General features: G+C 46.3%; 1 protein-coding gene across 1 annotated transcript in view; it reads left to right on the top strand.

Moving 5' to 3' along the window:
• The window catches only part of LOC139931512 (protein TASOR-like), a 66,078-nt gene that overhangs the window by 27,926 nt on the left and 15,869 nt on the right, over nucleotides 1-22,283 (top strand). The window contains exons 20-24 of the mRNA XM_078283624.1: nucleotides 638-898; nucleotides 17,526-17,639; nucleotides 18,804-20,185; nucleotides 20,750-20,872; nucleotides 21,797-21,956. Of these exons, the coding sequence (XP_078139750.1) occupies nucleotides 638-898; nucleotides 17,526-17,639; nucleotides 18,804-20,185; nucleotides 20,750-20,872; nucleotides 21,797-21,956 (2,040 nt within the window). The remainder of the gene's footprint in view (nucleotides 1-637; nucleotides 899-17,525; nucleotides 17,640-18,803; nucleotides 20,186-20,749; nucleotides 20,873-21,796; nucleotides 21,957-22,283) is intronic.

The raw sequence follows: 22,283 nt of genomic DNA, 5'->3' as shown, positions 1-22,283 counted from the left end.
CTGGTAGAGCGCATGCTGCTAGTTTTGTTTTACAGTTTTCCCATGCGCTCTACCAGTTGAGCCACTGGGACACCCTGAAAAATTAAATTTTTTTAAATGAAATATTCTGGTTGAAGACGAGTATTTTTAAAATGTAATATTCTGAACAAAGAGTCGCTTGCAGACTTTTTTTCCACTATATCCTTAGCCAAAGCTTAGTCAAAACTGTAGTCATCAGTGAAAAAGTGACTGATATTAGACATTTGCAATGATTTGAATCTGTACATCATACTGAACACAAAACATCTTTTTTTTTCACATTCAGGAAAGACATAAAGGTGTAAGAAATTATGTAGGAACCCTGAGATCTGGTGTCCCTTCTACCTTTCCTCCTCAGCTTTTATTTCTCTTCTTCTCTTCCATGATCATTCTGGATTCACAGTAATATTTTCCTCAGCTTTTATTTCTCTTCTTCTCTTCCATGATCATTCTGGGTTCACAGTAATATTTGTCTATCTGTTGACTGTACTGTGACCTCTGACCCTTGTAATGTTGCTGATCTAGGAATTGAAGCTTGTACTGCTGACCTCATTGGAAGAAATGACCAGAATGTAAACTGAAAGTCAGAGTTGTCTGTAAACTCAAACTCTTCCTGCAGGTCTGCGTTCAGAGAGGTACAGCCAGAGAGAGAGAGACATCCCCCAGGACCCTCGCTTCCTGCACGTCACTATGGCAACGGGCGTCACCGCGATGACCAGCCCCCGCAGGAGGAGCCCCACCCCGTCCCCTGAGCCCAGCCCTCCTCCCTCCCCCTCCCAATGCCCCTCCCCGGAGCCGAACGAGCTCAGCCCCGTTAACGAGGACCACAGCCTGGCTAACAAGGAGCAATTAACCCCAGTGGCCCCCTGGGAGTCTGCAGGTAACCGTGGCAACAGCAGCTTGGTCTCAAGGTCTTGTGGCTTGTTCCATCTGTTCAGATTTTAGACTGTAATGCCACCCTCAGTTTTGGCTTTCACCACTGATATGGATGTATTGAGACAGAGGGGTAGAGGTTACCCATCTACCCCTCTGTGTCAGTACATCCGTGCAGCCCGAAGCCAATTTTCATCACCTTGTTCTCCAGTTCTCTGTGTTACTGAGGTGGTCCGTCTGTCCGTCAAACATAATATCTTAAGTGACATCTCAGACAGTGTTTCTGACAGTGTCAGTGTTTCCCATACAGAGGCTCATCTGTGGCACCGCCACAAAATCTAAAGTTGGTCAGTGTATAGAAATTGATCTAAATCGATCTCTAACGCCTGATGTCACATCACATCATGTCATTTGGCGATGCACAGACCAGCAGCACTGTACTCAATCCAACACAGTCACAAAACAAAAGTGAAACTTAAAATTCCACAATTTGCTCCAAACTCTCCTGTGTTAGTAACGGGATTTGTAAACAGTAACTTGATATTTTTTAATGGGAGATTTCTAACAGTGCACTGAGCACTCAGAAAGTTAACATGAGTGCAGTGCACTTCTGATCACCTGCGGGATTCAACTGGACACAACACTCGCACTGTAGCTAAGGACAAGTCATTAATCCTAAACACTGTCAACCTGTGGGAAATCCGACATGCATTTCCGCACATTCCCACTGTGTTCCAGTGTTAAAGAAATCACATTCACTGATAGATAAACATTAAAATCAGATTTGTCTTTCCCTCGACCAAACGCAGATTGGTGCTTGTCACTTGCTCTTGTAATATTTCCATCCTTTAAAGCTGCACTATGCATTTCACACTTTTGCGGCCGCAGCTGACAGGAAGGGATAACGGCTTTTTGAAAGTTTGGAGGACTTCATCACCCAGAAATTTAGTAACATAAATGAGGGAGGAGGGAGCGGAGATTTCCTCACCAGCAGAATTTAATTTGGACAAACAGGGAGAATCTACAGCGTCTCAGTTAATGGGAATGAGACGCTCTACTCAACTGCAGCAACACTTCCTGTTTACACTGAGAAGATGCTGCAGCTTTACAGCAAAATCTGGACTAGTGCCGTTTTGAAATTGACAGTAAGTGTTTTTTTTAGCTGTGTCCAGCAGCTAGTATTGGTCGGTCTGACGATCCGTCCCACAAATTTAAAACATTTTGTGCTGGTTCTATTGATCCCGATTTCGCATTGACATAAGAGGTGGCTCGCCAGATTGAGGAGTGAGTATCCTATTGATTGATGTCATTTAAGCCCCTCCCCCTTTCCTGATTGGCTGTTTTTCCATTGTTTATTTTTATTCATCCCAAATTCGCGTTGATGTGTTACAGCTCATTGAGAATTTCCTGTCCAAGGCTGATTTCCTGTTTATTGGTGATGTCATTCAAACATCTTCCCTTTTCAAGATTGGCTGTTGTTTGTTGTCTGTATCTAGGCCTGTCAATCCCAGATTTTCACTGGTGATAGCTATGATGAACCCAGTATACAGGACTTGACTGATGAATGTGTCCTCACACTGTATGGAAACATTTAAAGCAATATTCCACTTAGTTTTAACATAGGGGTTATTTGGCACTTGACCGTCATGAAAACCAGAATATAAACTACTCACCAAGATCAGATGCAGCTGGACGAGTTTGTAGCGTTCAGATTTTTACTTCCCATTCTGCTCTCACCAGGGAAGCCTGTATAACTTGGTTGGTCACTTAGGCTTTGTTCAGACTGCAGGCAAATCCAATTTGTTTCTCAAATCTGATCTTTAGTTCTGACTGTCCACACTGTTATTTGCAAGCAATCAGGTCGGATTTGTGTTTTCAGGCACCGTTAAGCTATCTGCATTGGTTGCCGTGGTAACGACGTCGGCGTGTGTACGTACGGAAACTGACGCCACGTTTTTCAGATACGAAACCAAAACAAAAAGCTGCAAATGCAGAATGGAGATGTACCATCTTTGCCTCCGCACCACAGGACGATCTAGTCGCGGTACAGAATTCCTCGTCACAGCAGACAACATCCTCGACGGTAAGGGCTGTTGTTTACGTTCTCCATTTTTGTTTCTGGCGCTCTGGATGTGACGCCAACGGCATGTGTTGCGCTGTGAGTGACGTTAATGACAGTTTGAAAACCGTTCTGAGCGGCTAGAGCGTCAGACTGAGACACATCTGTAGAAAAACGATTTGAATCGCATTTCAAACTACATACAAATGTGGCTTAAATCTGATTTGCAAAAATCGTTTTTTTGCTGTTCAGACTTGATAAAATCAATACGACTCCAATCTGGACATGCCAAAAATTTGATTTGGGCTAGCAGTCTGAACAAGGCCTTAGAGTAGAGGTAATAGGAGTAGGTCAGGAATAAAGATTCTAGAGGAAACTACTAACCTTCTCCCTTGGGGGAAATCAGGGAATATCCCTTTACAGCCTCAGATCTTAAAGGGCTATGGTTGGGTTAGTGACCTGAAGGAAATGGACTCCCGCCCATACTAAACCAAGGGCCTTAGGGACGAGTGAGGCTAGGAGGAGGTTATTGTAAGCGAGGCCTAGGCATAGTAAGCCTCCACCGCTGAATGGTAATTCAGGACACCCTAGGGGGAGTAAGGAACTACATGGTGCCCCGTGTGTGAGGCAGTAAAATTACTATCAGATCAGTTGAGCTGTAAACCTAGGGCTGGGCGATATGGCAAACATCTTTATCACAATATAATTTTTTAAGGCTAACGGAGAGCGTGTCTCACTCAGCCTTAATTTTTTCAGTTGATATTGATATATATCACGATATAAACAAACGATCCCACAATATAAACAAACAATCCCAAAGTGACTTGAAAAGACCGACATTTACATCATGATTTAGCTGAAATCATCAAATTCAATAAGTCCGCACCCATATTAATATTTGATGTCCACTTAAGTCTCTGTTCTGTATGTATTCTGCACAGTGTAATACATGCAGCATTTATAGTTAAAAATGGCACATTTTATGGCATTTTTCATTATTATTTTGGCATTAAACATTAATATGGGTGCTCACTTATTGGATTTGTTGGATTTGACGATAAAATACAAAGTAATTGGTTTAAAACAGTATTTCTACCTATTTTCAAATCTTGTGCTTTTATTTAGAAGGCAACAGCTAGAGTGGTGATTTCAGCTAAATAATGGTGTAAATGTCGGCCTTTTCAAGTCACTTTGGGATCGTTTGGCTTCCGGAGACTTTCATTATGCTGGACGAGCTGCATGGAGCCATTTTATGGTTATTTTCCGTTATTTTTTTAACCGTCAAGTTAAGTCAGGTCCCCAGCAACTTCAATTGTTTTGGAGAAGGCTTCTACGCCGTTCCACTGTGGAGCTCAGGACACTGTATGGACTAACAAACTTCACCTGAGTTTCAGCTGGCATGGGGGTGAGTAGATAATGACAGAATTTTCATTTTTGGGTGAACTACTCCTTTAAGATATTGAATGCCTGAAATCTGCCAACTCACATGATTTACAAAGATTCATTCTGAGCCGATGCTCGAACCTCTCTCCGACGGTAGGCTACACTCATTTCTTTCTTTGCCTTCCTTCCACCACTCTTCTCAACCTCAGCAACCAAAACAGAAAGCATGTGTAGGATTTACAGCAACACCGCAATGCGAGGCAGGGCTGCGCTTGAAGCACTGGTGCTGAGCGCTTTGGCAGCGCCAGGGGAGCGCTGGAGCGGGGAGATGAGAAGACGTCTCCAGGTGTTGTTGCTATGATAAACATTAGCCTAGCTAACGTTAGCTACAAAACAGCAGGATGCCGGCTCTTGGTCCAAACCCTGCTTCATCCTCATTGGTTGGTAGAACTCTGAAGTGACATTGATGAACAGTGTGCTTCAGACAAAGTTGAAATAGTTTAAACTTGAGAACAGGTCCAGAGCTCACGGCGCTAAGTGTTAAACAGTGCTAAAAGGAGGTGAGGTACCCGTTTTGGGTCGTAACTTTTCCATAGGAAATAATGAAGAGAGAGCGCCAGCGCTTTTTTCACAGGTCTTTGGTGTAACCTAACTTTGTTCCAAGGCTTTCTCTCCGCTGTGTAGAGGTGCTACTTAACCAACCAAGCAATGATTTCTATCAACCTTTCTATCGAGTATGTATTATATTTATATTGAGTTTAAGTTCTCTCGCGATGGATATCGTTAGCGTTTTATCGCCCAGTCCTATGTAAACCTTTACGCGAACAAGGCAGCGTGACTTGTAATTTAGGTTACAAGTGTAACCGTTCAAGACAAATAATAGACTGTATCTGATAGAGAAACTAATAGGTTGTATCTGATAGAGTAGCCCTATCAAGTTCCCACCCCTTAGGTGCCCGGGATCACTGGTGAGAAGAAACCAAGAGTGATAAAACATGGAAGGGACCACAAGGAACAGGAACAGAGAATAAGAATAATAAAGACTGAGCCAAAGAGGTCTGAACCGCGCTAACTCCACAGATACAATACCAGATCTGGTAGATCAAAGAGGGGCCATGAATGAGCTGCCTCATGAGGAGAAGGATGGGGGCCTGCACCCTCCAGCACCAAACAGTCCACAACGGACAGCGGGAGGCCATGGACCCAGTCCCCCTCAAAGGGGGCAAAAGGGAAATGCTAGCCCCAGGAAGGGGCTCCCCGCGCCCGCCTAGAGCTCAGCAACAAACCCAAATCCTGACCATGGTGATAGGGCAAGGAGTGACCCTGAGAATCTGGGTAGGCGACCTGGAGGAATTTGAACCCCCAATACAAGGGGGGATGGTGGTAAATCCTGCAAACCAGGTAATGTCCCATGAAGGTGGAGTGGCAGTAGTGGTCAGAAGGCCAATGGGTCCAACAATGGACGCTATGAGCCAAGCACTGGGACTAGGGTTTGACAACCAAAGGGTACCAATCACTGAAAATCTGATAACCCCATCTGGCAATTGGCAGCCGGAATACGCCAGAATAATCCACTGCGAGGAGACAGGAACACAAACTGTTATTCCTCACCACGGCCAACGTGATCCGTACCCATCAAAGGATGCATGCAACAGGATGGGTAACTCCCAGCCTGACCATGACCCTACTGGGTTGCGGGATCTTCCACCATGACCCCGCAATCTCCGCCAAATCCCTAAGGGATGCCATCGTTCAGGCAGTCAATGATTCCCAAAAGGCTGCCAGCCTGAGAGAAATCAATACGGTAATCCTCGATCCCGACCTAGCGGGGAAGCTAAGGGACGAGATCCTGAACACCACTCTCCCACCCCCGAATCCACAAAGCTCCGAGGGTGATGACCTGTATGATACTCCTAGCTCCAGAGAAACGGAGCAAGAGGCCAGACCCCAAGATGGAGCAAGGGGATCGGGGAGGCAGCACAAACCACTGGTTTTTCCAAGGGAGAAGGAAAACCCTGAGGGCAGCGCAGGAGAAACACGCCACCCATTGAAAGGGGAGATCTAATAATCTCGGTATGGCCAAGGGAGGACTTTGACTCTTCCTCAGAAGAAAAGGAAGAACCAGAGCCGAGAGGCAGGTTCAGACCAGCCATGACCGGACCATGGAGAACCCGAACACCAGCACCACTGCTAACCCGCACGGTCAGGTTCTGACCCCTGAACGACCTGTCCCTCAATCCCCCTCTCCGAAGGCGACGGCCTAAAGCCGCACAAGGGACAAGGGGACCTGTGGCCCAGTCCACACCGAAACCGGATGGTTATAAGAGGGTGTGTAGACCCAAGTACTGGACGGCAAAAGGCTGGGATCCCCACACTGTGGACCCGCTTCTTCCCCCATTCCTGGGAGGGGAAACAAGGGCATGCACAGGGGACGGAAGGGCAGTGGGAGATGTGGACTGGCTGGGGTGGCAGCAAGACTGCTCAGAGCCAGAGGAACAGAGGAACCCCATTCTCGGGTTCGAGGAAATGATGTTCGGTGAGGGGGCAATGGTCTCCAGAGCTCCCAATTACAGAACAGTGACATGGTCGGATGGGTTAACCAAAACATTCAAAGAGGCATACATGGGAACCATGTACGATGTGATGAGGGAAAGAATTGCCTGCTAAACCAAATGATCCCACAGTCAGGAAAAAGAAAGGTGAAGGGGAGAACAGGCAGCCCTGAGAGATGCAGGCCGGGACCTACCAGAGGTACCGGCAACCCCTAGCACAGCAAGGACATTAAACTCCTCGATAGCCTAGCCCCTTGCAGAAGGGACAAGGAGCACATAGTTGAGTACTGTGAAAGGCTAACGGAGAGCGTGTCTCACTCAGCCTTAAGCACACCAGGCTCCGGTGTTTGGCTAACAAAAGCCACTGGAATCCCTGTTCTTCCTGGCCAAACCGCCCTACAAGTAATAGAAGGGCTGGTAATGGCACCAGGGGAAGACAGAGAGCAAGCCCTAGTGGATGCTACCATAAGAGGGATCAGTAATGGGAACATGACAGCAGCCACCGCCTATGAAAGGATGAAAGGCAAAGCAGGCCCAAGAGCCCGAAACCTGATGAGGAAAGTCTTATCAGGAGTGAAAGATGGCATAGAAGTAGCCACAAGAATGATGTTCATAGAGGAAGACCAAGTGGTCCAAGAGCTCATGTATGATGCTAGGGCAAGACACGAAAGGCAGAAGAGAGAAAAGGAGTGCGCACCCAGTGGGGAAAAAACGCCCCAAAGGGCTCGCTCAGACCCCCCTGGACCTCAACAAAGGTATGACCTGAGACCTAGAAGCACCCAAATGCACCCAGACAGCCAGCTCCTCAATATTCTAAACCAAGCCAGGGGCAAAAGCCCCTGCAGAAACCCCAGAGAGAGGGAAACCTGAGCCCAGAAGAATTCAGTAAACTAATTGCAGAACACGAATTGTCCCAGGTACTTCACGACTTAAACCGAAAAGTGTATGAAAAAGATGAAAGATTATGGGCCAAAATTGAGGGAGAAGAATTGAATTTGATTCAGGCACCTCTGAGGCGGAAAGGCACATGGAAAGGTAGAAACGTACTGGAAGGAGAAATCCCTCTTGTTGGATTAAAAGTACTAACCCACTGTGAAAGGGTGAGGTGGATGAAAGAAATGGGCAATTCAGCCCTGATTGACCAGAAAATAGCCGTATCAGACCTAAAGGATAAAGATCGCCTTAAGACAATCCTATTACAAGCTAAATTATCTCATTTAAAAATGATTGTGGGAAATTAGACAAAAGATGGGCCCACGCAATAAAAGGGGGAATACCTCCAAGGAAGCCCCAACACCCTCTCAAACCGGAGAGTGTGGAAGAATTAGGAAAAACGATACAGGAACTCTCGGACTTAGGAGTCCTGGCTCCAGTCCAGAATCCACCAACAGCCCCATCCAAGGTGTAAAGAAACCCGATGGGACATGGAGAATGGTTCATAACCTAATTGGACTAAACAACAGAACAGTGTCTGATGCCAGAAGCCTCATCAATGTGTCCACAACAGTACAAACACTGCCCAATAAAAAGTTCAATGTATTGACCTAGTGAATGGATTTTAGTCAGTACCCCTGGCCCAGGAATCCACAGCCAAAACTGCCTTCGGCAGGGAAGGGAAAGCCCTAGGATGGTCAGTGCTCCCCCAAGGATACAAAAACAGCCCAAATGTTTTTCAGGCCATAGTCTCCGAAGTCCTAAAAGATCTTCCAGTCATAGTATACATCGGCGATGTGTACTTTTCCCATGATGATGAGGAAGAACACCTAAAGGTGTAAAGTAATAAGGAGATTTTCCCAAGAAAACTTAAAGCCCCATGTGTAGAATTTGTAGAATCAGTAGAATCTGATGATATCATCCTCATATTAATTTTGATACCATAAAAGTTTGTCAGTAGAAAAATGAGACCATCGTAGAGAAAATTGGTTTAGTCTAGGTGTTGTTCACTTGTTGGAGAGCTCCGGGAGCTGAAAAGTTTTACGACATAGAGCTGGCTTTCTTTTTCCTACACATGTAAGTGAAATACCAATAAGGGTCTCAAATTGTGTTATCGAAGCTTTTAACTATTTTTTTAGGACCAGTGTGGTTTATGTCTGCGGTTATGTGTAATGGCGTTCCAGTGTGTGTGGGTTGTAATCGCGTCGTTTAGTCCGCATTTGGCATCTGTTTCCGACATCCTGTGTCGGTTCATGTGTCCTGCCTTCTGCCAGCTTGATCGGCCGTAATCGCCACATTTAATACAACTCCATACTCTGATTACGTTACTTGATTTGTGTTTAGTTTAGTTCGTTAGCGTTTTCCATTAGCTGCAGCTCATAGCATCAGAATAGTAAATGTTCACAACAACAGCGATCCCCCAAATATATGTTAACTTAATTCTTAATTCTCACAATTGCAAACTACTTCATAGTACAATGCTGTGATTAGGAATAATATAGGAACTAATGTTTGAGCTACAGTTATCTGCAGCAGTATTTTGTTTACATATTCTAGCTGTATGAAGTGGGGTATCGCAAACGCCGCTAAGAGGTTGCAAAGACGTTTTTTGGCACTACCACTAGGAGTTGCCAAAATCAACAATTTTCAAATCCTATACATAGGGGCTTTAAAAATCGGCCTAAAGAAATGCCAAATTGGGAAAGGATCGGTGGAGTACCTAGGATATGCAGTTTTGGAGGAAAGGCGAGAAGTGACTCCAAGCTACAGACAAAAGATCAAATAACCTTTATTTGTATAGCACCTTTCATACACAACAACTCAAAATGCTTTACATCAATAGAAGGCAGATAAAAGACAGATAAAAAGATACAATTCATATGAAAGAACAAGCAAAGTGCATTGCATTAAAAGAATCAAATCAAGTAAAATAGAAAGATAAAAAAACACAATTGCTTACAGAGCCTGCCTCTCTAATATTCTTTGGCAGGGTGCTCCACAGTTTAGGAGCATAGTTAAAGAAGGCTGCATCCCAAACTTCTTTTGAGTGGGGTTTTGTACTTGTACTCTTGATGGAATATAGAACAGCAAAAATTCTGTAATGTAGGCCGGTCCTAAGCCATTAAGAGCTTTGTATACAAGTAAAAGAACTTTAAAATCAATTCTAAAGGACACTGGGGGCTAGTGCAATGTAAGTAAAACTGGAGTGATATGCTTCCTTGTTTTTGTCAAAAGTCTAGCTGCAGAGCTGTGGATGAGCTGAAACCTCTGAATAGACTTTTTAGGGCGGCCGGTAAAAAGGGCGTTGCAGTGGTCCAGTCTACTTGTAACAAACGCATGAGTTAGCTTTTCAGCATCTTTCTGGGTCAAGAAGGGCCACACCGTGGCAATATTTCTAAGATGAAAGAATGCTGTTCTGGTCACCTTGTTTATATGGGAATTAAACCTTGGATCAGAATCTAAGATAACAGCCATGCTTGTTACTTCTGGGGCCAGTTGCATAAAGCTAGTTTAAGACTAGTCTAAGCCTTAGACTGGTCTTAGATTCTCAGGTTGGACTAGGCTAATTAAGACTGTTACTTAAATATTACGACTGACTTATTTTGAGGTAGGAAAGATAGCCACCTTCCCCCTGGCTAATCTTGAGTTAAGAACTTTGTTGTTATGGCAACGAGTCGGCCTAACTGTGAGTGGGAAGTTTAAATACTGAAGCCGTTTCATAAAAGACGGCAAATCTCTGTTTTTTGGAAAGACCTGAAGAAGAGAACGAGACAGAAACAACACATTAGAGATCTACAACAATCAAGAAGTTGTGGGAACGGGTAAATATAAGTGTCTATAGCAAGTTTGACTTAAGGTCACATTTAAGTCTAAGACTAGGTCTATCTTTATGCAAATGGCCCCTGGTTTGATCCAGGGATTCAGGTTCCCAAGTCTTGTGGAGAGTTCTTCCCTTTTGGCTTTGGGGCTGATCAAAAGGATTTCTGTCTTCATTTAGTTTTAAGAAATTTGTACTCATCCAATCATTGATAGCCAATAGACAAGTAGTGAGGGAGCTTAAGGGCTGATTCACATGCAGCGCTCTAAAACGCTTGGAAATCATGAGGCGCGCTGAGTGGACAGAAAACACCAAACTTTTATCAAGTGCGCTTGGACGGTTGCGCTACGGGTGCGCCTGCCGTTGCCAAGCAATCAAAGACAACAACTTCACACAAAGTTTGTTAGTAGTTGAAATAATGAAATAATGGATTACCATCGCAGTAAAACTGCCATAGTAGCTTTACTTCTTGATCTACATATGGAACAGAAAAAGATCTTGCCATGAATGCATCCCTCTCTCTCTCGCTTTCAGGCTGTGTGACATATATATAAACACAAATGTCTGTCACTCACTGACTGAGTGACTGACTGACTGACTGAGTGATGAAGTTACACCATTGGTCGGCCGTGGCACGTGGCACATCATAGGATCACAGAGCCAGAAATTTAAGTTTCATTTTCTCCGCCATCTTGTTTCTCCGCTGAGATCGGGAGCCCGTTTCGTAAGCAGGCTGACCAATATCATGCATGTAAGCTGAAGTTAACTGAAGCTAAAGTAGAATCTATACAATTATATTATATCGCTGTTTATTTCGATGCATATGCGCAAGCTCAGTCCACCTGACAGCCCTCTGTTCTGTCGGCGGAGAGAGAGACACAGACAAGCATGGAGGTTTCGGCGCGCCGAGGGTTTACTGCCGACGCTTTACTGCCGACGCTTCCCGGAGTTTCCCGGGGGCATGGTTCCGGCCAGTGCTGATAGCTGGGCGCCGATTTGTTCCCGGTGATCCGACCGACATTTCGGCGGGGGTCCCGACGCGATGCGTCACCGGGTGTCTGGCGAACGGCGTTTTCGGCACCGATGGGTACCAGAGCGGCTGGGACTTGGATCGGGAGGATCAGTGCGGGCCGTGGGCACGGTGGAGAGGACAGCGACGGAGAGAGGAGACGGGACGCGTTGGAACGGAGATCAGTATGGATGTATGGACTATTCTTCTGTATAGTAACAGTCTACAGTGGAGTTTTTACCGGCTGGCTTGACCTGGACCATGGTAAGTCAAAACAAACACAATCTATACATTTATATGATATTGCTGTTAGAGGGCTTAATGCCGACACTTCCTGGAGTTTCCCGGGGGCATGGTTCCGGCCAGTGCCCATAGCTGGGCGCCGATTTGTTCCTGGTGATCCAGCCGAGATTTCGGCGGGGGTCCCGACGCGAATGCGTCACCGGGTGTCCGGCGAACGGTGTTTTCGGCACCGATGGGTACCAGAGCGACGAGGCTTGGATTGGGAGGATCAAAACTAAAGAAAGCCGAAACAGAGTGGCATCTATTCACTGATGGCAGCAAAACCAAAGAGGACAAGAAGGCAAAATGGGCCTACATCCTAAAAAGAGGAGAAAGGATGGTCAAACAGGATACGGGGTGGTGCGAAGGCTCGGCACAAACGGCTGCAGTCTGTGCTAGAATGGAAGGGCTAAGGTGGTGCAAAAAGAACAAAGGGTGGTAACAGCACAGCAATTACTGTTACAAAGCTGGAACAGAGGACCTAGACAAATGGGCTGAGAAAGGCTATGAAAATGCCAAAGGCAAGGCCTTAGTACATGCAGATCTGTGTAGAGTAATAAAAGAAATCCAGATGGGGAGGGTGCTTAGATGGGAAAAGGTAGAATCCCACACCGGGAGATCTCGCTATCTGGAAGTAGGAAATGCGTAAGCAGATCAACTGGCTCAAGAAAGGAAAAATCCATCAAAAGGGCCTAGAGAGGCTAAGAAACTGATGGTAGTATGGCCAACTTCATGGCTTACTTCATGGCATCACCATAGTATCCCATGATGAAGTGGGAACGGTGGTGCTTCAGGTACATAAAGGTCTGGGCCACGTCGGGGTGAGACCCCTGAGTGTCTGGCTAAAGAGCAATAACATTCACATAGACAAAGCAAGCAAAATTGCATCCAAGGTCAGGAAATCCTGCGCTGATTGTGCTAGGGCAGGAGGATTTAAAAAGACAGACTACACACCAGGAAAAATCAAGAGTGATCTGGATTTTAGCGCAGACATTGCTGGACCAAATATTTTCTAGTTGTAGTAGATAATGGAAACTTCGAAATAATGGTATATCCATTAGGACAAACTACAGGGAAAACAATGGCTAACTGTCTAGGGAGCTTCCTGTCATCTCATCCAACCATGAAATCCATAAGAATGGACAATGGTACTCATTTCAAGAATGCCACCGTTCAGGGGTTGCTCATGGAAATGGGTGTTCAAGTTATTTGGTCAGTACCCTATAAACCAGAAACAAATGGGATGGCAGAAAGGGCAGTAAGGGTGGTCAAAGATTGGATCCTAAAAAACCAACCAGATAAAGGGTGGGATGAACCAGGTTCACTGATGCGAATGCACTACGACCTTAATCAAACCCCCGCTGGGGCGCATAAGGCCCCTACTGACGTGTCTTCTCCTAACCCTTTTCAAGTCGGGGACCTGGTCTGGGTTCAGAGGAGAGAGACCCACAGCGAGGAAGGACCCGTGAAAGCCAAGGTTGAAGGGGAAGCCAGGGTGACTGCTATAACAGGGGATAGAACAGCTGAAACAGATAAATTTGGCTCTGTTCACATATCCCAAATAAGACCAAAATAGTCAAGTTGGCAGCGAAAATACCTGATTTACTGCACATGGCCAACCAAGCAGGTTGCATAGCCCTGGCGAGGGGCCCTGGTAGGCCCCACCAAATGGGGAGGTGTCTACAACAGGCGAACCTGGCCAGAGAAGGGTATGTAGCACACGACTCCAGAACCCCAGTACAGTGGGGACCATGGCTCCCAGGCAGCTGCATGGTGTGCTCCACCCCAGTGGCAGTGGTGCGGTGGCAAGGAGAAGGTGGGCAAAAACCCTGTAAAGTCCCGGAAGGACGCTCCCTAATGCTGCCCGCCAACCCTGGGAATTGGGGCCTATGGAGGCAGGAGACCCCATGGTCTGCAGCTGCTGCAGGCTTGACCTGGGCAGCCGACTCTGGATCGAGGTGTATACGGGCCGCCCAGGCAATGAGGGCAGATGCTCTTGCACTTTCGATGGATGGAAGTTGCAAAGCTGTTCAGCCTGTATGAAAGCCGAAAAGGACGGGACTAGGGTGCTCCAATACTCACAAATGGTGTGTAGAAGCCCCACCGCGGTGGGACTCGCAGCCAGAGAATACGCCATTGCAGAAAATCCGGAAGCAGGAGCCACAGGTGGCCTTGCCAATTGGAGGGGAAGTCTTGTGCATCTGGCAGCAAACACCTATTCTGGGTGGAAGCACCACATTTTGGGCAACTATCCAGTCCCAGGGCTGGCGAGGGCCAAGAGAAGGGGGCTCGTTAGACCTGAGCCGTATCTACTGGTACTCGCAGGTCCAGGAAGGGACGCCCTGTTCCCAGACACGGCAGGGGACAAAAACAACCTGGTCCTATCCGTCCCGTCCCTGGGAGCAGGGATGTTGATTCCCAAGATCAAGACTGGAATAAGTGGACTCTGGTGTAACCCGTCCTGGGAAAATTGTATGCTCAGATGATGGGCAACAATACAGGATGACAGAAATAGCAGGCCACTAGCAAAAGTGGCCAGTGGTCGAACACTGCAAAACTGTGGTACTAGAAGTAGCCCAAGAACTGGTCCTGAGGCCTGGAAGCGGCTAGACCAGTGCAGATTGTGTTATGACCAGTAATCCGCCCTGCTCTGCACAGATCAAGGTGCTGTATAAACTGAAGGCTGGCATAGTATCAGAAGAAGGGATAACTAACTGCAACCTGTACTTCGTACCCTATGAAGAGCCTGCAAAAGACGACCCCCAGTCCCCGACACACAGAAAGGGGGGTCAGAGATGGGGAATAAGGGAGAGGTGGTACAAGACACTACCCCACATAAGTGCATAGGATGCTTCTCATGGGTTAGAAGAAGGAAGCACGACAATAATGACGAAGTAGTCTAATTCAGTGTCCTTTTCTGTCCAGGAGAGGGGGACCCAAGATGGACAGAAGAAAGGACCCAAACGGCAGGAGAGCCAGGAGGACCAGCTGGGACTAGAGATCCTTGTGACCGTTGCGGCAACCGCAGAGGACTGGGAGAGTGCACTGTTGTCACCACCTCCGGACGACAGCGATGCGTGAGCTGCTGCGACACTGTGGTGACTTGGGGAGACATTGCTGCCTTTACCAGGGGAACCCTGGTCAAGGAACCTAATCTCACCTTTGGTGATGAACAGTTGAAGCTGATGCTGACTTCCCAACCCCTAACTTTGCTAAGAGGCACTGCGCCTGACCAAGAGGGCATATTCCCCGTGGATTGTATGGTAATGGAACACAGGGAAGGACTCTGGCTGTCCATCATGACAAAAGGAGGAGCCAGAGTCACTGGAATCCTGACCGCTGAAACCCACAACCCCTTCGTGCCAGGAGAGGGTGTAAAGCCTGGTCCCAACGTGGCACAAAGGGCCCTGAACCCCTCCACCAGAGTACAGCGCGCCATGAAAAGGGCAGGGGCTTCAGCAACCAGACAACAGCTGAAGAAGTTCATCTGGAAGGAGAAAAGGAGAGAGAAGAGACAAGAGACTGCAGCACAACGCCACCAGGAAATCATGCAGCAGCATAAGACTCAGTGAATAACATTGTATAACCATATTTGGCTATGCCTCCGCTTGCCTCATCCGCTAGAATACTGCATATATACCCAGCCAGCTTGCAGCAAAAAAGTAGAACGCCTCTCTTAAGGGGACTAGGCAGATGGCTTACTAGGAAGCTCTTTTGAGGGCTAAGTATTAAGAGAGACAATTCAGAGGTATTAAATTGTACCTATCCTCTCAGCGGAGAACTGTCACTCACAAAAAGCACAACCTAAGGATGGAAAACCCAGTGTTTTCTAAATATAGGAAAAGTGTTTTTTTTTAATAAAACTTGAGAAAGACAACTCTGACTCATCTATACCTTCTCCGGATTCAAGATCCAAAACAAGGTAAGCCTATTGACACCTTCGCTAGTCTAACGTCTGCTCTCGCCAGGGAAGCCTGTATAAATTGGTTGGTCACGTGTAGAGGTAATAGGAGTAGGTCAGGAATAAAGATTCTAGAGAAAACTACTAACCTTCTCCCTTGGGGGAAATCAGGGAATATCCCTTTCCGGCTTCATGACCTAAAGGGCTATGGTTGGCTATGGTGACCCAAAGGAAAGGGACTCTCGCCCATACCAAACCAAGGGCCTCAAGGGGGTCGCACACAGGACGAGAAGCGCTGCGTAGCAGATAGGACAAGGCGCAGGTATACCACATAGGAAGCGTCGCACATAGAGCACCAGTTGACGTTAATATGTATAATAGTTTAACGTTATAACGTTACAACTTAACGGTACATCCCGCAATCTTCCTCCAAGCTGCCGACTTGCATTGGTTATCCCTGAAGAATCTATGATTGTTGGCGTATAATTCCGGATATTTACCTACTTCATTGATTAACTGTTCATCATCCATCTTTTGTTTTTGTTTTTTTGAGGGCCATTCATAAAGTGAATGAATGGATATACTGGATAGCCTACATTTATTTGATTTAATAGGGGATGTTTTTTAGATGGAAAACAAATGTCAGCTGACAAAATATTAGATAGCTTGCTGTACACAATGATAAATTTCAAGCCGCATATCTAATATTGATTTGTGGGTCTTGTTCTGGGTTTAATAGCAATAGTGTAAAACATGAGTGGTGCTCCAAGACTCTGAGCAGCGCTGGAAGTCGTGGCTGGGCGCCGGCGTGTGTGCACCTTCATTGTAAACACTTGTTTCAAATTTTTGGACGTTGTATGTCATCCACCAGACGTGTCCGGTGTGAGACCCCCTTCAGGGACAAGTGAGACTAGGAGGAGGTTATTGTAAGCGAGGCCTAGGCATAGCAAGCCTCCACCACAGAGTTGTCTTTCAGGACATCCTAGGGGGAAGTAAGAAACTACACCATTCAGGAGAGAGAGTTCCTGTTTGGGAGACCAGATCTACTTTTATTTTTGAATACTAATTTTAGTGTAAACCAAGAATAGAAATGCAAAATGATGACCAACCAATTACTGCTTTGTTGTCTTAAAGCAGGATTTGTTGAATCTGTTCACCAATGTGTTCAATGTCAGTTTTCATTCAAATGAATGGGAAGTAAAAATCTGAATGCTACAAACTTGTCCAGCTGCATCTGATCTTGGTGAGTAGTTTATATTCTGGTTTTCATGGCGGTCAAGAGCCAAATAACCCCCATGTTAAAACTAAGTGGAATATTGCTTTAAGAGAGAACAGTTTTGCAATGGGAGCTGGATGCATCGCTTTAAGTAACCAGTAAGCTGTATTAGGCTTTTGTATTTGGTCTCATAGAGCCAAATAGGCCACAATATATCAAGAATTACATGCTTGTTGTTGGCAAGTGTGATACTATCTGAGCTGCCTGACACCTGTTGGATTTGAATGTGATTCCTTTTTCGATCCACACCTGTAGGTTTATTTCCATTTAAGCTGCTATATCTGAAGCTGCAGTTGTCCACATTAACAGCAAAGTGTGTAAATGTAGCGCGTCTCCAGTCCACATCCACTTTCTGTTGATCTTGCTGTCACACTACCCATTCCTTCACACACACACTCTCTCTGTCTCTCTCTCTTCCTAGTTGAAAACAGCCAAGACTCTCTCTTGTCTGGGATTGGCTTGGTGGGTTTGAAGGATGTGGATCTGAGGAAGGACGGATCAGAGGCAGCTGCCAAACTTCTCAGCCTGCTGACAGGTGACTGAAATTAGTTGCAGTGTAGAATAATGTCCAGCTATAATATAGAGTGTTACAGTCTAATTACAGAACACAACAGGGTAGAAAATGGAAAAACAACAAAAAGAGACATAAAATGGTCAATGAATAATAAATAATAAATAAAAAGTAAAAAAAAAAAAACAGCCCTACCGCAGGAGAAGAAAGCGTTGGAGGAGTCATGTCTGTTGAGGCAGCAAGGACTGAGCTGTGAACACTACATGACTTTTAGGACGATCCTAACCATGATTTGGCATCAGGACAGATTTCCCAGATTGGAGCGAGTCGATTCTAGTAAACATGTCTGAATTTTTACAACTCGAATCTGGACAAGTCTAAACGTCCTACTGGTTGATCCATGGCAGAGAACTTTTCACAAAAATGGCAGAAAAAAAAGAGGAAAGGAAAAATAGAGCAACAAAGAACAAGAACATTTTCTAAAACAAATAAAAAAACCAAACCAAACTAAGCCCTTTTAGCGGGGCTGTAGCTCTGCCAGCAGCTCAGGTTCCCTGTCCGTCCAGCAGCATTCTGCCAGAGGAGCTTCAACAGCAGCCTGATGAAGCTACAGCCCCTCCTACACAGACAGAAAACAATTAGATATGTAATCAACACACGGCAATATGATATCCTTGGGCAAAAGGCATGAATCAATACTATTCCAAGCTAAAAGTATGGCTATATAATGAAAATACAGATTTAATGTATTGTGTAGCTTTAATAAGTGTTGCTACATGAATTTCCTCCAGGGGATCAATAAAGTGCAAACTTAATCCTAATCTTAATCTTAACAATACACAGGAAGCAACAGATAGACATCTCTATGTGTAACATAGAAATTAATGTTGATGCAGGTGTGTATGCGGTGTAGCATCTTACTGCACAGGTCACGGGTTTGACCTGTGACACTGGAAAGACAAATGTGTTGTAGTAGCAGGAGAGATCAGGTTTGTTCCAGACTGGAGGGTTTTGGTGCATTAGAACCTGGAGAGTGCTTTACCTTTACTGCGTCATCAAGTGTGTGTTCCTGTATGATTAAAGATGAAAATACCTACAAATGCAAGTTGTTAGGTGTGTGATGTCCGATCGTTTCAGTGTATTCAGTGTAAATCGTGTTCCCAGTTTAACTCAGTCTGTCTCCTGCAGGAGTGATCAAGGAGAGAGAGGAGAAACCTCAGATGAAAGAAGAGGAGAAGGAAGAGCCATCCCTCCCTCCGGCCCCAGAGAGGAGGAGAAGCCTCTCTCCACAACCCGCTGAGAAGCGAGAGGAGGATGCAGAGGAGGAAAAGGGGGAGGAGGAGGGAGAACTGTTGGAGGAGGGAAGCTTAAGAAAACCAGACAAGAAAGAGGAAGCGGAGGCAGACGAGACAAAAGAGGAGGTGGCGGCGGTGGAAATGCAGGTGGCAGACGAGGAGAAGGGGGAAGTGATAGAAGTGATCGAGGGCTCTTCCTCTCCTTCTCCCCCCTCCTCGCCTCCTCCTCGTCCTCTGAGAGACGTCGACAGCATCGTGGAGGAGCATCTGGGCAACTTCTCCTCTGAGATCCAGCATCTCCTGCAGGAGGAGAGCGTGCGCTACAGCTTCCCCTGTCCTGCTCCAAACACACAACCCTCCACACACACACACACGCTGCCACAGACGCTGCTGACTCCATTTTCCCAGTATGTGTCTTTCTACAGCCCCTGCCCCCCTGTGCAGGACTATGTTAGCTCGCTGAAGGATAGCATTAGCAGTGTTGTAATAGACTCACAGAGCTGCTGGCCGAGCCACCGGGCTAACGCTAACCCGACTGACGCTGACGCCACATTGGCTAGCAGCGTTGGTGCTTTCGTGGCCAGCATCCGAGCGGCTAACGCTAACGTCAGCAGAGACAGTGGTGTTTCTGCTAACTGCGGCGAAGCTACAGCAGCTTCGCTCGGTCAGAAGCCTCCGTTGTCCAGAGGAGGCGACTTGTGGCCGTCAAACACTGTGACCCAACAGTTTCCTACTACAACAAACAACAGAATCCCTCCAGTCCCACGCTCCCATGTCCCTCTGTCTGTGTCTGTCTGTCCATCTCCCTATAACCCTTCTTCTGGTCAGTTAGAGGGGTCGCCGTTACCTGGTTCTGTCTACCCACCTACCACCACACCCGCTTCCCACGCCGCCCTCGTCCCTGCTCCTCCCCCTTGGACGACACAGCAGCACCTGGGGTTAGAAGTCAGCAGGACGGTGGCACACGAAGCCGGTGCATTAAGACAAATGCAAGATGACAGCAGCAACAAGAGCGGCAGCGTGGCGGGCAGCGACAGCGAGGTGATGCTGCCGGGGCTCGGCGGCACGGAGCCGGCGGACCCTCTGGACCCCCTGGCCGAGCCGCCAGGCGCCGGCCCCGCCCCCCCGCCTGCCGCCCTCAGCTCCCTGATCAGCCAGTTGCGGCCGGAGGTGTTCAGCAGCCTGGTGGAGATCATCAAAGACGTCAGGAGGAACTCGCTGCAGTTCTACATCCACTGCGCTGAGCCGGAGGACCTGGTCTACGACCAAGTCAAGGTAGAAGTCAGTGTATGAGTAATTGATAAAAACAGATTAATAAATACACATGGATACCTAAATACATAAATCACGTGTTCTCCAAAGTAGTGAACATACAGTATTTAAAAATAGAAAAGTAGAAAACAAGAAAGACTGCTAATCAACTCCCTGGTTACTAGGGATGGCCATAAGAAGTCATGTACTACTGCCCAGATTCCAGACGGGCTTAGAATTAGAGCTGGGACCGCTTATCCATAATTATCAATAACAGGCGGAAAATCGATTCACCCGCCAACTTGGTGTTTAGAATAGATCAGATGATGGCTGGTTACCATGGTTACCAGAAAATGTGACTGCTGGAATGTAAAGGAAGTGATGAAAACTGCACTTCTCTCTCTGCAAGCAGAATATCTGTTTTCTCCTCACCAGGGTTTCATGCAACTTATCGTTCAAATCACCTGCATGTCAGTCAGCCCCTGACTGATATGGAATTATTTCTCTGTGTGTGTGTGTGTGTGTGTGTGTGTGTGTGCGCGTGCGCGTGTGCGTGCGTGCGCGTGTGCGTGCGTGCGTGCGTTGCAGGAGTATCTGTTGAAGCAGGGGAACGTGGAGCAGAGTCCTGTTGCCTTTCTGGACCAAGAAAACTCCGACAACAGACTACTGGTCATCATTCAGAACAAAGACATAGCTGAACACATACACAAGGTACCACTGACTGACTGGTTAACCGACTGGTTTACTGACCACACACACTCACACACACACACACACACAATGTTGGAGCCATTTCAGTTTTCTTAGGAGTAATGTAAATAGTTTATTTATTATGGACATTTGTTTTTTGCTATTTTGGATTTTTCTACATATATTTATGTTACACATTTACTTCAGTCTAGTATTCATCTGCCCCACCTTGCTTTAGTTCTGAGAGTTACATTTGGGTGGGCGGGGCTTTGTTCATGCAGGTGTGTCAGGTGGTACAGACAGGAAGTAGGAAGTGGTTGAATGAAAAAATGGCTGATTATCAAATTCAAGAACACCAAGTCGATACTTGTGTCCTTCTGGAGAAAATTCTTCCCAAGTCGTCTTGGGGAGAATGATCTTCTCATGAAAGTGAACAGAGAAGCTTCCTGACAGTTTGAGACGGACTGTGTGCTGATTAATGAAGACACACACCTGTTCATTTTCCCACCTGTTAAACAGCTCTGTACTGCAGGTTTTGTCGCAATGAATCTTGGGGATTTCAATTCGTTCTGGTTGGTCAAGTCACCATCCAATGCATCCTCGACCACATTAGTTATTGATTCCTGGTTTATCCTTTTGATAAACCTTTTTGTTTTTTCTGAAAGTTAGAACACTAGAAATTATGATTAACTTTTTTTGAACCGCTCTTATTATTTTCTCTACCTCATCCCACCAATTATGGAAAACTGAATGGAATGGAAAACAAAAAAAAGCCAATACACACACGCACGCGCGCACACAGAGGAAATGAGTCCTGCAGATTACTAGATGATATATGGATAAGACTAAACATGGATTAACTGTGTGTGTGTGTGTGTGTGTGTGTGTGTGTGTGTGTGTGTGTGTGTGCGTGTGTGTGTGTGCGTGCGTGTGTGTGTGTGTCAGATCCCAGGCCTGGTGTCTCTGAAGCGGCACCCCTCGGTGGTGTTTGTGGGCATCGACAGCCTGGAGGACGTCAGGAACAACAGCTACAACGAGCTGTTTGTCTCTGGCGGCTGCATCGTCTCCGACGAGTTTGTGCTCAACCCCGACTTCATCACACACGGTACGGGACGCAGCGAATCCCACCAAAACCTGCTTTTAGGTTGTTACTCTGCAAAAGTAGATAATTCTTTGAAGAGTTTTCAAGATTTATTTTTTATTTTTTTAAAGAGCGTTGAGTTCTCAAGATGAAGGAATCTCGTGGAGTCTAATGTAGGAGCGTGTTCACACTATTCAGCTTTTCTGGTCGAAAAATCGCTGCCTCAACCTCATGAGCATGAAGCTCATCATGAAAAGTGAGTTCCTGCGCACCTTGGAACGTTGATTTGAGTGGGAATGATGGTTCTATCAGTCTGTTCTATGAGTAGAACCAAAGAGATGTAACCTTGAC

Source organism: Centroberyx gerrardi, chromosome 5, assembly GCF_048128805.1.
Source record: "Centroberyx gerrardi isolate f3 chromosome 5, fCenGer3.hap1.cur.20231027, whole genome shotgun sequence".
NCBI classification, from domain to species: Eukaryota; Metazoa; Chordata; class Actinopteri; order Beryciformes; family Berycidae; genus Centroberyx; species Centroberyx gerrardi.
The sequence above is the reverse complement of the archived record's forward strand: the minus strand, read 5'-3'. Positions and strand labels throughout refer to the sequence as shown.